This window comes from Anas platyrhynchos, chromosome 3 (genome assembly GCF_047663525.1).
Source record: "Anas platyrhynchos isolate ZD024472 breed Pekin duck chromosome 3, IASCAAS_PekinDuck_T2T, whole genome shotgun sequence".
Classification (NCBI taxonomy): domain Eukaryota; kingdom Metazoa; phylum Chordata; class Aves; order Anseriformes; family Anatidae; genus Anas; species Anas platyrhynchos.
The window spans coordinates 118380815-118393485 of NC_092589.1; the positions used below are offsets into that span (position 1 = coordinate 118380815).

The following is a 12671-nucleotide window of genomic DNA, read 5'->3' on the forward strand; positions in this document are numbered from 1 at the left end:
TCCAACAAAAGTGGACATTGCTGTCATTAAGAACCAGCCCATGCTTCCCATGGAGAGCAAGCAGTGTGATGTGGAAACATTTCTCCTACTCAAGGGACAGAGATGGCTACAGTTCACGGGAAATATTGAGCATGGAAATGTAAACAGAATGGAAATCTAGTGGTTTTTGATGACAAAGCAGCAGTCCACGATGTGGCATGCTTTTGCTGCTAACTTTCAGGCTTGCCATGACCACTTCACTGTCTAACCACAACAATCCTGCCTTGCAGGATACTGCTGCCTTCTTGCTGGGTTCCCCGCAGAAGTTAACAACCAGTGTCTCAGGCACCAAAGCTTTGACCTGCAAAAACAGCTTCTCACGATCACAGCTTTCTGTCTCACACTGACAAGCACCAAAAAAACTGGTTCCCACTAGAGTTCTGCTTCTCAGCCATTCCTGAAATTCGGGCAGGCCTTAGAACATCATTAGAGGCTCCTGGAAAGTCAAATTCCTGAAAAAGCAAGCCCAAACTACAGTAAAAAAAAATACAGATACAATCAATTTGGCCACATGACTCAATAGAAAATAAGATCCCATCTTTGAAACTAAGACCCAACTAATCTCCTTACCCAGCAGATGAAACTCCACTACATACATTTTGCATTATCTCCAACAAGAAGGAACTATGAGCAATAAATAAGAAGCTGCAATAAACATCATTATATATTGCATGGGTTTTTATCATATTTGAGCTTAGGACTTATTTATATGTATTATTCTAATTGTACTAGAAATTTAAATGCAGGTTTCATATGGATCATAAAAATCTGCAAATATCTCAATGAGCAATATACAAATGTACCCATACCACTGAAAGCCTACGCATAATAAAAAAAAATATTAACACGCAAGATAAAACAGAACCCATCACACAACAAATTACAATCCAAACAATTCAAGAGTTGCGAAGAAAGAATAAACTTCTAAATGAAAATTACATAAAATGGTAGTTAAGGCAAGGTACATCATTGAAATTTGAAGGTATAAATTTGACAAGAAGACTTTAATTAAAGCACAGAAGCTTTTCATACCCCCAAAAAATGAAAGTAAATACTACGCATCAAAGAAACACTGGTGTCCACACCAGTTACCCTTTGCTTTAAGAATGCCATATATAAACACGGCTCAACCATGTTGAAAAGTGTAATTATATTTTTTTGAAAAGTGACCTATTTTACAGAAGATATTAAAAATAGCTTTACTCTTTAACAGAGCACGGGATGCAAAGGCATGTGACAAGTTTCTCTCATTAAGGAAATGACAGAAAAGAGAGGTGCTAAATGACTAGGCAGACACAATAAACAAAGGGACAAAAAGAGCAATAAATAGGAGGGTCAACATTAAAACATTTTAAATAGTCTATGTTGATTTTAAATAACGTTACACTGATGAAACACAAGCCAATGGGCCCATTGTGCCCAGCGTGCACTGCCTGGATGCCTGAGCCAGCGAAGGCAGGACTCACCCCATCAGTGGCTGTGGGATGAAAGGGATGAAAGAGGCATTTTGGGGATGCTGTTCACCTGGTTGTGACGTCTTTTGATATCCACCATATCAATGATCCCAACTGTCCCTTCCAGTGCTCTGTCTCCGCTGTGTACTTGGTGCCACGTAGAGCCAAACCACGAGCTTTCCCCCATGTTCCTCTTTCTGATATGGAAAGAGAAGCAGGAGTGGGCAGCCCAATCCTGTGCCTCTACCTGTGATAAGCACTGTTTTAGCAATGCCTACTTCTACATGAATAGCCACGACAGCCCATTATTTAAAACCAACTTAGTCTTCCCCATATATGCTAACTTTGTGCTACTGTGACTATGGCGAAGTCAGCCACACACCTTATTTAAAAAGAAGAAAATGTGTTTATCCAAATCACACACACACTACTGAAGACACAGCTGGGCTCCATGGATCTTTAGCATCTAAGTGCAAAAGGTTTTAAACCATAGCATGAAGGCAAGTGAAGACAGTGAGATGCTTCTCTCCACCACCCATTTTTCCGAAGTCACAACATTAGCAAAATGTCAGGTCAATGTCATTCGTGCAAAAATTGCATTGAAGATAAAATGGCCACAATTAGCTAAAGGAGTTTGAAGTATCCCAGGCTTCACACAATAATATTGTATATTTCTTTGTGAATAGTGAAAAACATGAAAAAATAACCCATGCAAATACAAGTGTCATGCTTCTGACAGGTTTATTTAACGACGCAAATATAGCAAATTCACACGTTATATCCCTTCTCAATGTAGGGATGTAACGAGAAGCTAGAGCAGCTCGTAGCAGCAACGAGAAGCTATTGAATCCCATGTACCATGCCACTACCTTTCCCTAGAAATAATTATCCGCTTTTATTACACAACTTTGAGTGATTCCTCAGAGTGGCATCACGCATAATCCCCTGCATAACGAACCTCTGGATTCATTTTTCATTTCAGCGAGGGAAATTGCGGTTATCGGCACGAGGAGTCTCCTTCAAGCCTGATTTGCATTCAAGAGGCTGCCAGTTGGGGAAAGTTTCTCCCATTTCAGTAATTCTGTCTCCCAGCAACCCGCGCTGTTGCCAGGAGAAACCCTGGGGAGAGCTTCCTGCGCACCAGCCCCGCCGCAGTCCTGGGGGTGCCGCTTTGTGCGGCGCCGCTTCGTGTCGACGCGCGGCCGCCCGTGAGAAGCATGCTAAGTAGCCAGCAAGAAGCTCCAGGGACATGGCAAGGGATTTTTTTATTTTTTTTTTTATTTTTCTTCTTCTTTTTTTTTTTTGGAGGGCTCACTGATGAATGACGTAGCCCTTCATGCTGTGGTGTAGGTAGAGGTGATAAGGAAGCGTGGGGTTTTTTCATCAGGGCGGCGTTGTCTTGGGAGCACCGTTTGACAGCTGGATGTGCAGCTCTGTAAACATATTTGCTGAATGTTTTTAATCTATCGAGCATTGTGTGTGCATGCTAACTTCTTTTTTGTTGTTGTTGTTGCTTTCCAGCTGCCAAGAGCAAGAAGCACATGCAAACAAAACAAAACAAAAATCCCTTTAGATTGACTTAACCTTTGCTTCTCCTTGCAACACCTTCCAAAATGCAAATGCAATGGGTGGTTAAAAAGTAATTCCTGTTTTCCCCATGACAGTACAATATTTATAGCTGAACACTTGGCCTGCACGCAAGCTGTTTAGCCATAAATGCCTAACGAAGAGAAAAAAAGATTAAAAAAAGGAAAGAGAAAAGAGAAAAAGCCATGGCACGATATTACATCCAGAATTTCCAAGCAAATTCATCCCATGTCTACCTGTAAAGAAGTGGTAACCCCAAATTTCAGAAGTTGTCTTTCAGATAATAACCTGCTGTTGGGTGCTTCCACGAGGAAGCATGCTCTGCTTTACATCCTTTCTGATTTGAATCTTGGCATAAGGAGTGGAACTGTAATGAAATTTAATAATTTATGGAAATCGATGGCTTGAGCATATTTGAGGCAAAGATTGTTTCTTACAATGAAGAAATAAGTAATTAACCCTTCTGAATAAGAAAGGTAAATTGAAATTGAGAAATGCTAGACCACATCCAACATTGTTACTCAACATGGTCCTGAACTATACTTCAGTGGAAGCCAGATCTCATTATTTTTAACCCACATTCCTTCCAAATTTCAGCAAAAACAGGTAACCAATTAGTTCTTTATATAAGACACTGTATCATGTAAATGAAGTGGTGGAAAAAACATAATGAAATTAATCTTTCTAAACCTTAAGAGAAACTCTATTTCTCTAGTAGTCTTTGTTCTATGGCATAATCTCACTCAATATTCTCTATTTCAGACTTTCAGTCTAAAGCTGAAGAATTTGAGACCTTCAGTCTAAAGTACACTGGTATCAAATTTGCATCCACAAATAAGTGTTATATTTGCCCATGTTTAAAAAACATTATAAATCATTAAAGGAAAAAACTTCTAATGTTTTTCAGTTTGTTCCTTCTATTTTACTGAAAACCATCCTAAAAAACCTTAAACTTACATTTGAGTTTGCAATTCTATTGCAAAATCTTGTGTCTTACACAATTCGGCAAACGGTCAGAACATCGGGGAGAATCTGTTTAAAACTTCTCAAACAGCACATACATATTTAGGCAATCAGTAAGCATAAGGTACCAGATTTTTTCTGTAATGCTGGACAGGACAAATAGGTTACAGAAACATGGACATTTCCATGACATGTTAATTGACAAGCAGCAAGGGATCAGGCTGTCCCATTCAGCTGGTCTCCCTTTTGCCACTCACCCTTGGTAGAAAAGTATTGATGACTTATTAGTAAGAGAGTTGATGATCAGTGATTTCCAGCACGCTTTACCAGTGCAGCGCCCTTCTATCGTTATAACTCAGCACAATTTAAACTTTAATGACGACAGATTCACTGGCTGCTGAGAACATGACTGGATGATCCCATGGCCACGTCCACAGGGATTGAGTTCCACCAGGAGGGCTTCCCACCAGGCCATAAACATGAGTGAGAAATCACAACTTTCATCCTTAGCCCATTGCCACAGGCAGTCCTGCTGGCCACCTCCTGGTGCTGGCAATGGCATCCAGACCACCAGAACCAGTTGGACCCCAATAATTTGCTTTGTGTTTAAAGAACAGTAAAAAAAAAAGTTTAGTGCGGACTGATCCCTCTAAAGCAAACAGGTATAGAAGCAACTAATCCAAAGGGCTAATTCTGCTTCTGAATGTTTATTCATTTTTACTGTTCAAGAACTATAAACCTTTAAAAGATCTCCAACTAAATGCTGTATTAGAAATCAACTAAATGGGTCCTGATAGGATATATCATCTCATTTAAAAACCTCTCATGAAGTAAACTTAAGAATGTAAGATCTACTATCCTTCATGCATGTAGAGTCAATTAGGGTGAAATCCAATCTGTCTAAATCCTTTGAAAACCACATGATGTTTCCAGAGGCAGGGAACAGAACAAGAAGAGCAAAGCAGTTCCCATAAAATACCTGTCCATGCTGTGCAGAAATGTAATGCGAAGAAGTGTGTCTCTGAAGGAAGAGAAAGTGATCTCTGCTGTAAAACTTCAGTACATCCACCAAGAGGTCTACCAGAATGACCTATCTCTGCTCACCCTGGAGAAAATCGAAACAAAAAAGTTTTCTTCTTAAGTTTAAATGGAATTTCCTGCATATCAGCTCTCTCTACAGCTACAAGAGTCTTGCTCCACCTCTTTATTTTACGTAAAATAAACAGGCTTGGAGTTAAACAGTTAATAACAGAATCATACACCGTACCAATGACTTTAAAAATTCTTAGGTACACAGAGCTCCTAGAGCAATGTTTTGCTCTCAAATATAAGTTATCCTTTGATATGCAAACAGGAAAATATTGGGTAGTAACAAGACTGCAGCTGACACCAACACTAGCGCTACTAAAATCTTTTGTCACTGCTGCTGATAGTGACAAGTCAAGGAAGATGTTAACTAAGTGATGACAGTTTAAGAAAAAGAAACAAGATTGAACAGAGGACAAAAAAAAAAAAAAAAAAAAAAACATGTCTTTTGCTGAGAGAATAGAGTTTATTTTGCTTGGTTTATGTCTGATTAAGTCTTTATGTTTTGTGGTTTTTTTTTTGTTTTGGTTTGGTTTGGTTTTTTTAATAGGTTGACCAGCAATTTAATTACCATCTAAATGTAATTCAGGAAAACCTACTATCATTCCTTTCATCCCATGAAGAAAACTGTCATAAGTGTCAATAGCTGCAAGATCAGACAAAGAAACTAAATCAAAATACACATTTTCTCATGGAGAGAGTTAAGAAACATTGGAGCAATTTATGAAATTTTGCAGTGGGTTCTCTGTCAAAGGACATTTTCTCTAAAGAGCATGATCTGATTTGAGTAAGAATTAATTCATGGAAATGTTGTGCTCTTTTTTATGCAGGTCAGACTGAAGTTCACAATCACCTCCCCCAAAATGTGTAATTATCGCTCTATTAATCTACAAATATAAAGCTAGAAGTTTTAACAGCTTTACATAATTGAAAGGCTGTCTACCCCCTGAGTTGTACCTTTACTGCCTCAGGAAAGTTAACCCACCCCAGATGTACCTGAGTGTCTCTGCAAGGAGCACGGCTGAGACCAGGAAGAAAATATTTCCTGGTGGTACTCACTGGGATCAGTAGGACAAAATATTCCTTTAAATTAAAACAATATTCTGCTATCTCAGGCTACGTAGCTGAGGAAAAAAGCTGTGTGCATATATATGTATAGGATTACATGATGTCTCACACAGGGGGTTCCCTCTGCATTATCAGGGCTCCTTGACTAGTGCTCCTACCCCTATCATACAATAAAACAGCCAATTAAATAAACTGAACAATACGTACTCACCAAAACGTAAAAATGTTTCAATGACATTGCAACTAGAATTAATTCTGAAAACTGTGGTTCTACGAGAAAGGCAGAAGCAATAAATAATACGCAATTTTACTATGGAACATGACATCGTACTGCGCCACTATACAGAAATCATATGAAAGGCATAATTTTCAAAAAACGAATGCAGCAGCTCAACTGCAAGGAAAGAAAAGGCACAACATCGTTCCCAGATTATGAAATTTGTTGAAGATCAGATAAATCCAACTACATTACAAAAAAAAAGTGAGGTTTACTACCGTTTGCATTGTTTTCAACTCACAGCACAGTATTTTATCAAACTTTCCCTCACTGTTACAAACTGAATCACAAACCAGCTACTTCCAGTCACTTCACAGAATTTCACGTCATAGCAAAGGTTTAACTCCATAATTTGCTTAGACTCAGACCCTAAATAAGTAACAACACAAAAAAACAAGGCAGACAAGGTCAAGTCTCACATAACCCTGTGGTCAGCAACTTAAAGAGAAAGGAATGCCATGCAGCTTTTTGCAAGGCTGGATTAAATGCAATTTCCAAGCTGAAGCTGTCACTTGGCTTTTTTTTTTCCTCTGGTTTGGGCTGCAGCACAGCCTGAGCCACTCTCTGCACTCACAAGGTTTGTAAACAGCAAGCAGGAACCCTCAGCTGAGAGGTTCCCCCAAAACAACAAATCCCACTGAGGGGCAGAAAGCATCCATGCCCATCAGACACCTACAAGGAAGCAGGAACTTGGTGCATCAGGACCAAGATGTGCAAGGAGGTGCAACACAACCTTCTCCACGGGGATAGCAGCAGTGGGGTGAACAAGCTATAACGAATGAGGGAGGAGGAACAAAACAACAACATCTTCAAAGGGAATGCATGGTCAAGGGGCTGCAACTCTTCATCTAGATCCTTATCACGCTGAACACAATGGACACCTCAGGTCACTGGATTAGGACCACTGCTGGTTCCTGCTTCATAGAAATGTCTGACAGATGTTTTCCTTGAGTGTCCATACACTAAGGCAAAGTTTGGCTCATAAATAAGACAACTTGGATGCCCAACTGTGGTCACAGACCTAAGATGTGATCGGAATTGGAGACGTGGCGCAGCACACGCAGCTTGAGCAGTGTCATGGATAGGAACGGGGTTCGCAGGAAGGGTTAGCACAGCAGTCTAGGATGGGGAGCTGCACCCTGCAGGAAAGAGCTCCAGGGTGAATGTAGTCACGTCTGTTGAGTGTCTCTGTGTCAAGATCAGGGGGGAAGGAAACACTGGAGATGGTGTGGCCTGGGGTCCACTACAGAGCTGCTGACCAAGAGGAGGGAAGTCCGCAATGAGCCAGCACAAGTCTCCAGACTGCAGGCCCTCATCCCCCTGGGAGACCTCAGTTCCCAGACATCTGCTGGGACTGTAACACCAAGTTGTGCAAGCAATTCTGGAACCTGCACTGGAATCAATTTCCTAACAAAAATGCCAGAAGGACCAACCAAGGATAATGTTTTACTTGACTGGCTGTTTATAAGCGGGGAAGAACTGGCAGCAGTGCAGCCATAGGTGGCCGAGAGTTGCAGCGACCACAAGATGATGGAGTTCAGGATCCAAAGGAAGGCTGGAAAGGCAAACAGCAGATTTAGCATTTTGGACTTTGAAAGAGCAGATTCTGGCTTATTTAGGTAATCGCTATGTAGAAGGCCCTGCAAGGCTGCCAAAGGGAGAAGGTGCCCTCCAGAGCTGTCTGGTTTTTGCTGAAAAGTTTCTACGAGAGTTAAGGAATAAAGCAGCACGGAGGAAAAATGGGAACTTCATCAGAAGCACATAACTTCTTAGTGAAGTAAAACACTAAGAGAGAGCATGCACGAAGTAGAAACAATAACAAGCAACAAAGGAAGGACAGAAGAGCATTTCTTAGGCTTCTAGACATGAAATCTAAAAGGCCAAAGCTGGAGTTAAAACTAACTATGGACATAAACAGCAATACGAAACAAATCCACAAAAATGACAGTTGAAAAAAGAAAAAATAATAGGTGCATTAATGACTACAGAAGGCAACCTAGAAGTAGTATGAAAGACTGAAGTACTCAACACTACTTTTGCTTCTTCACAAAGACTGTTCCAAAACCTCTGCATGCACCAGCATGGACAGGAGAGCAGCAAACAATGTGGGGGGAAGACAGCTTATGACTACTTCAAGAAGCTAAAGGTGTTCAGATCCAAGGAGCCACATGAAGTTTGTCCAAGGTTGTGGAGCAAACTCACTGCTGTGACTGTCACAGCACTGTGACAGATATAGGGTAGTATCTAGAAAAATCTAGGTGACTGGGAGAGATTGCTGATGACTAGAAACAGCCGTTTTTAAGGAAAGCAAAAAGAGGATTGAGGAACTAGATGCTGGTCAGCCTCAGCTCAGCCACAGAAAAGATTGTGGAGTGTGTCCTCTTAGAAACCATTTCCCAATACAAAGAGAACAAGAAAGCAATTGGGAATAGTCAACACATTTACCAAAGGTAAATCATGCTTGACAAGCCAGGCTGCCTTTCACAATTCAATGACAGCTATGCAGATTAGGGCAAAGCAGTGGATGTAACACACGTTGACTTTAGCAGGGCTTCTGACACCATCTCTTACAGTATATGCATTTGGAAACTGTGAAAGTACAGGCTCGAAGAACAGATTGCTAGACACTAGACACGTCAAAAACTGTCAGGATCACCAAAATCAAAAGGCAGTGATCAATATCTTGATTTCTCGTGTGTAGCAGGTTATGCCAGGGGCTGATGCTGGGGCCAATATCATTCAATACCTTAAACAAGAACATGAATGATGTGACAGAAAACACATTCAGCAAGTTTGAGGATGACATTAAACTGAAGGTGAGAGTGGACATGCCAAACAACAGACCTTCAGCCTAATGAGCCCTTGAAAATTTTCAGGTTTATGCCAACAGAAACCACATGAAGGTCAGCAATGAGAAGTACAGGTTCTGCACTGCTGCAAAATAATCTCAGCCCTGCTGGAAAGGACTTGGGATTATGCTGGACGCCAGGTTAAATATGAACCAGCAATGTGCTCTCATTGCAAATAAAGCTAACTGTATTGGGCTGCATTACAAGGAGCATAGATGATAGCAAAATGAGGAAGAAGTATTCTCTTCTATGCTGTACTGGGAAGAATTCACCTGGAATACTCTAACTGGTTGTGGGTCCACTCTGAAAAGCGTTGTTAATGGACTGGAGGAGGTCTGCAAGGTCAATAGTTGAGTTGGTCAGCAGCCTACAGCACACAAACTGGGCTTGTTTCAGCAGGTGAAACAGTCAGAAATGGAAGCACCACTAAATGTGTCTTGGATCACATCAGATATATGGAAACGCTCACTAGAAGCCAGAGCAGCACTGGAACAGCAGCTGGACTGAAGATCCCTTTCAGTAAACGTTTCTCCAGACCCACAGTCTAAAAACACTTTAAACAGGGAAATATTTCTGAGAAAATGTTACATGATGTTTAAAATTTAACTTGCCATTCTTTTCGCAAAGTAGTTATTTTAACTTTTGCAATTCGTTGGAGCTCCAAGCTGTTATTAAGTACATAATACCATGCTTAGTCATAGAATAAAAATGCCAAAAAAAATTGTAATTGGCTTTATTGAGAACATTTTTGTATAACAGCACAAAAGTATTCTATCTATGGAGTTAAAAAGCATAAACAGGATTTAGCATCATCTTTTATCCAGGTTTTTATCAATAAGCAACAGGAAGGTGCCAATTTAATCCACCCAATACACAACTCTTAGTATTATCTCTAAAGTTCACTGCCCTGAAGACATCAGCCCTCCTCTGTACCCCTTTGACTACAACTTCTCCACATCAGACTTAATATTCTTTCTGCTGCCTTTATTTTCACCATCACCTTCTTGCCACCTCCAGGATTTTACCAAGCACCTGTACAATCCAGTGTTTTTCTATGCTCTTGAGCACTCTTTCCACTCAGATTACACCATCAGACGTTTATAATTCTCCCTCCAGCACTTACGGACCTTAATGTGTTTATTTTTTTTCCTAAGTTTACAGGTTTCATGAAAGACCTTGGATGCCTGGCATGAAAATACTTCTGAAAACTGCCTTGTGAAAGGGAGTAATGATCACAAATACTGCAGCATGCGGGTGCCACTTGGACTCCTATTTAGCAGTGATGATGATGTTGCGATGTTTTCTGTTCCTAGGACAGCTGACAGAAGGCAAAATCAGCTCCTTAACTCGAGGTTGCTGCTTTGCTTACCTGACACCTCTCATTTACGCAAAATGAAGGGAGGAACATTGCAAAACCACCGAATTATCTTTTAAGAAGTTCAGTTTTCCAAACACTCGGGTTGGCACACCCACACCGTGTTTTGATGCCGTTATGAAGTATTGTGTAACAGAGACGTGAAGGGTTAGGTAATGTTTTTAAACCCCCTAGGCAAAAATTAACCACAAAACCCACGTATGGACAAACGAAAACCAGCCTCGTCGGCCGCTCCACCAATCGATTAGCTGCTTTTCTCACCCCGAGCCCACCCAGGAAACGCCATGACGAACACAAATCCCCTCCCAGGGCGTCCCGCCCGCTCCTCCCACACGGCTGTGAGGCGGCGCCCGCCATTTTCCCTCCCTCCCCGCCCTCGTCCCGCCTCAGCGCGCATGCGCGGGGCCGCCTGAGGGAGCCGGGGCCGCCTCAGGGGCTGAGGGGCAGAGATGGAGGTGGGGGGGGGTCGCCATTACCTGCCACCGGGACGCGCTGGCTCCTGCCGGGGAGCGCTTCTCCCTCGAGGGGCAGCCGGGAGGTCGATTCGCCCATGCTGAAGGTGGAGCTGCGGAGGAGGAAGAGGAGGAAGAGGGGGCGTCGCGGCGCCGTTGGCATCGCCCCCGAAGGGAGTCGTTTTGGGATGGGGGGGGGGGGTGATGGCGGCGGGGCGGGGAGCGGCGCGCGCGGACCGTTGGGACCGGCGGGAGAAGGAGGAGGAGGAGGAGGAGGAAGAAGAAGAAAATGGCGGGCGTGAGGCGGCGAGGTGCGAGGATCGCCCCCTGCCGAGCCGCCGAGGGCACCGTGCCCTGAGGGGATGCCCCCCGCCCGGCCTTGGTGTGCTGAGAGCTCTGAGGGGGGCAGCGCCGTCTCCTGTCACTCACGGGTGTCCCTTGGGTGCTCTGAAGGGTGCTGGCAGCGCTCTGGAGGCGTGTGCTGTGAGGGCTCGACTCCTGGTTAGCTCTGCCCGCTGCACTTTGGCCCTGGCCTTTTGCTCTGAGCTGCCTAAACACCCGTGGGATGTGCTGCTTGGTCTCTCTGGGCACTTAATACATGGTGTTTATGCAAGAGGGCTGCTTCAGGTTTATTTTTTTTTTTATATGCCTGCTCCTCTTGGAGTATGCCAATGCACCACAACCGCCCTCTGGGTTTTTGCCTGTGACCCCCAGTTGGGCCAGGGGAAAGAGAAGTGTGCAAACATACTCAGGAAAATGTACTACACAGGTTCCTCATGCAGTAATATGACCTATTCTGTAATAATCTCTTTTTTTTTTTCCCAGAGTTTATGGATATATGTAGCAACCCCTTCTATTAAGTTTAGCCAATGCACTGCTTCATGTCAATCATGCAGAGTTTATATGTATGAGAAGGTTCTCTAAGTGATGCATCTCCAGATACCAGTGTCTGTATGTATGTTTGCAATAAAAATACAGAAACAACAAGTGAACGGAGTGTAAGTACTTGTAGAAAATAGCCACCATATTTTGGGGAGTGATAACACACTGCACATCGAAGATAAGCCATCAACCAGTATGGGTTTTTAACACAGAAGACATATAGAAGCTAGAACAATGGTGTTTTGTTTTTGAGACAGTTGAAGCTCAATCTGTTCGTAAAGTCATGGTCAATAGAAAAGAATTTCTTAGAAAAACTGTAGAATGCAAAGAAGGTTTGTGAACTAGACAGGAGTCTTGCACAGTGATTTCAGAGCAAGGGAAAAGATAATGCATGGATGGGACGCAGAGGTTATAGAAAGGAAATGAGTAATTCAATACAAAATTCATCTGGAGTGGCCTGAAGAAGTTGGATTGTTGGCTGAATAGGAGAAAATGTGATGAAATGACAGACTGATGCCTAGCCTATGAGAGGGAGGCCAGATAATTTTCTCAAAAATACTCTATGACAAAGGAATGCAGTTCTATTCAGCTCCTAATCAAACTGGAATTCACAAGGATATACTCTTGAGAGACAAATTA

General features: G+C 42.4%; 1 protein-coding gene across 5 annotated transcripts in view; it reads right to left on the reverse strand.

Moving 5' to 3' along the window:
* Nucleotides 1–11719, reverse strand: part of MSRA (methionine sulfoxide reductase A) — a 268181-nt gene extending 256462 nt beyond the window's left edge. Inside the window, exons 1-2 of one of the 5 annotated variants that reach the window (XM_038177136.2) lie at nt 11580–11719; nt 11175–11263 (exon numbers count right to left, since the gene is read on the reverse strand). In XM_038177136.2, the coding sequence (XP_038033064.1) occupies nt 11175–11250 (76 nt within the window). In that variant the 5' untranslated portion in view covers nt 11251–11263; nt 11580–11719. The other 4 variants (XM_038177137.2, XM_038177138.2, XM_038177135.2 and 1 more) reach the window with 4 other exon arrangements.
* Nucleotides 11720–12671: the final 952 nt, after the last annotated feature.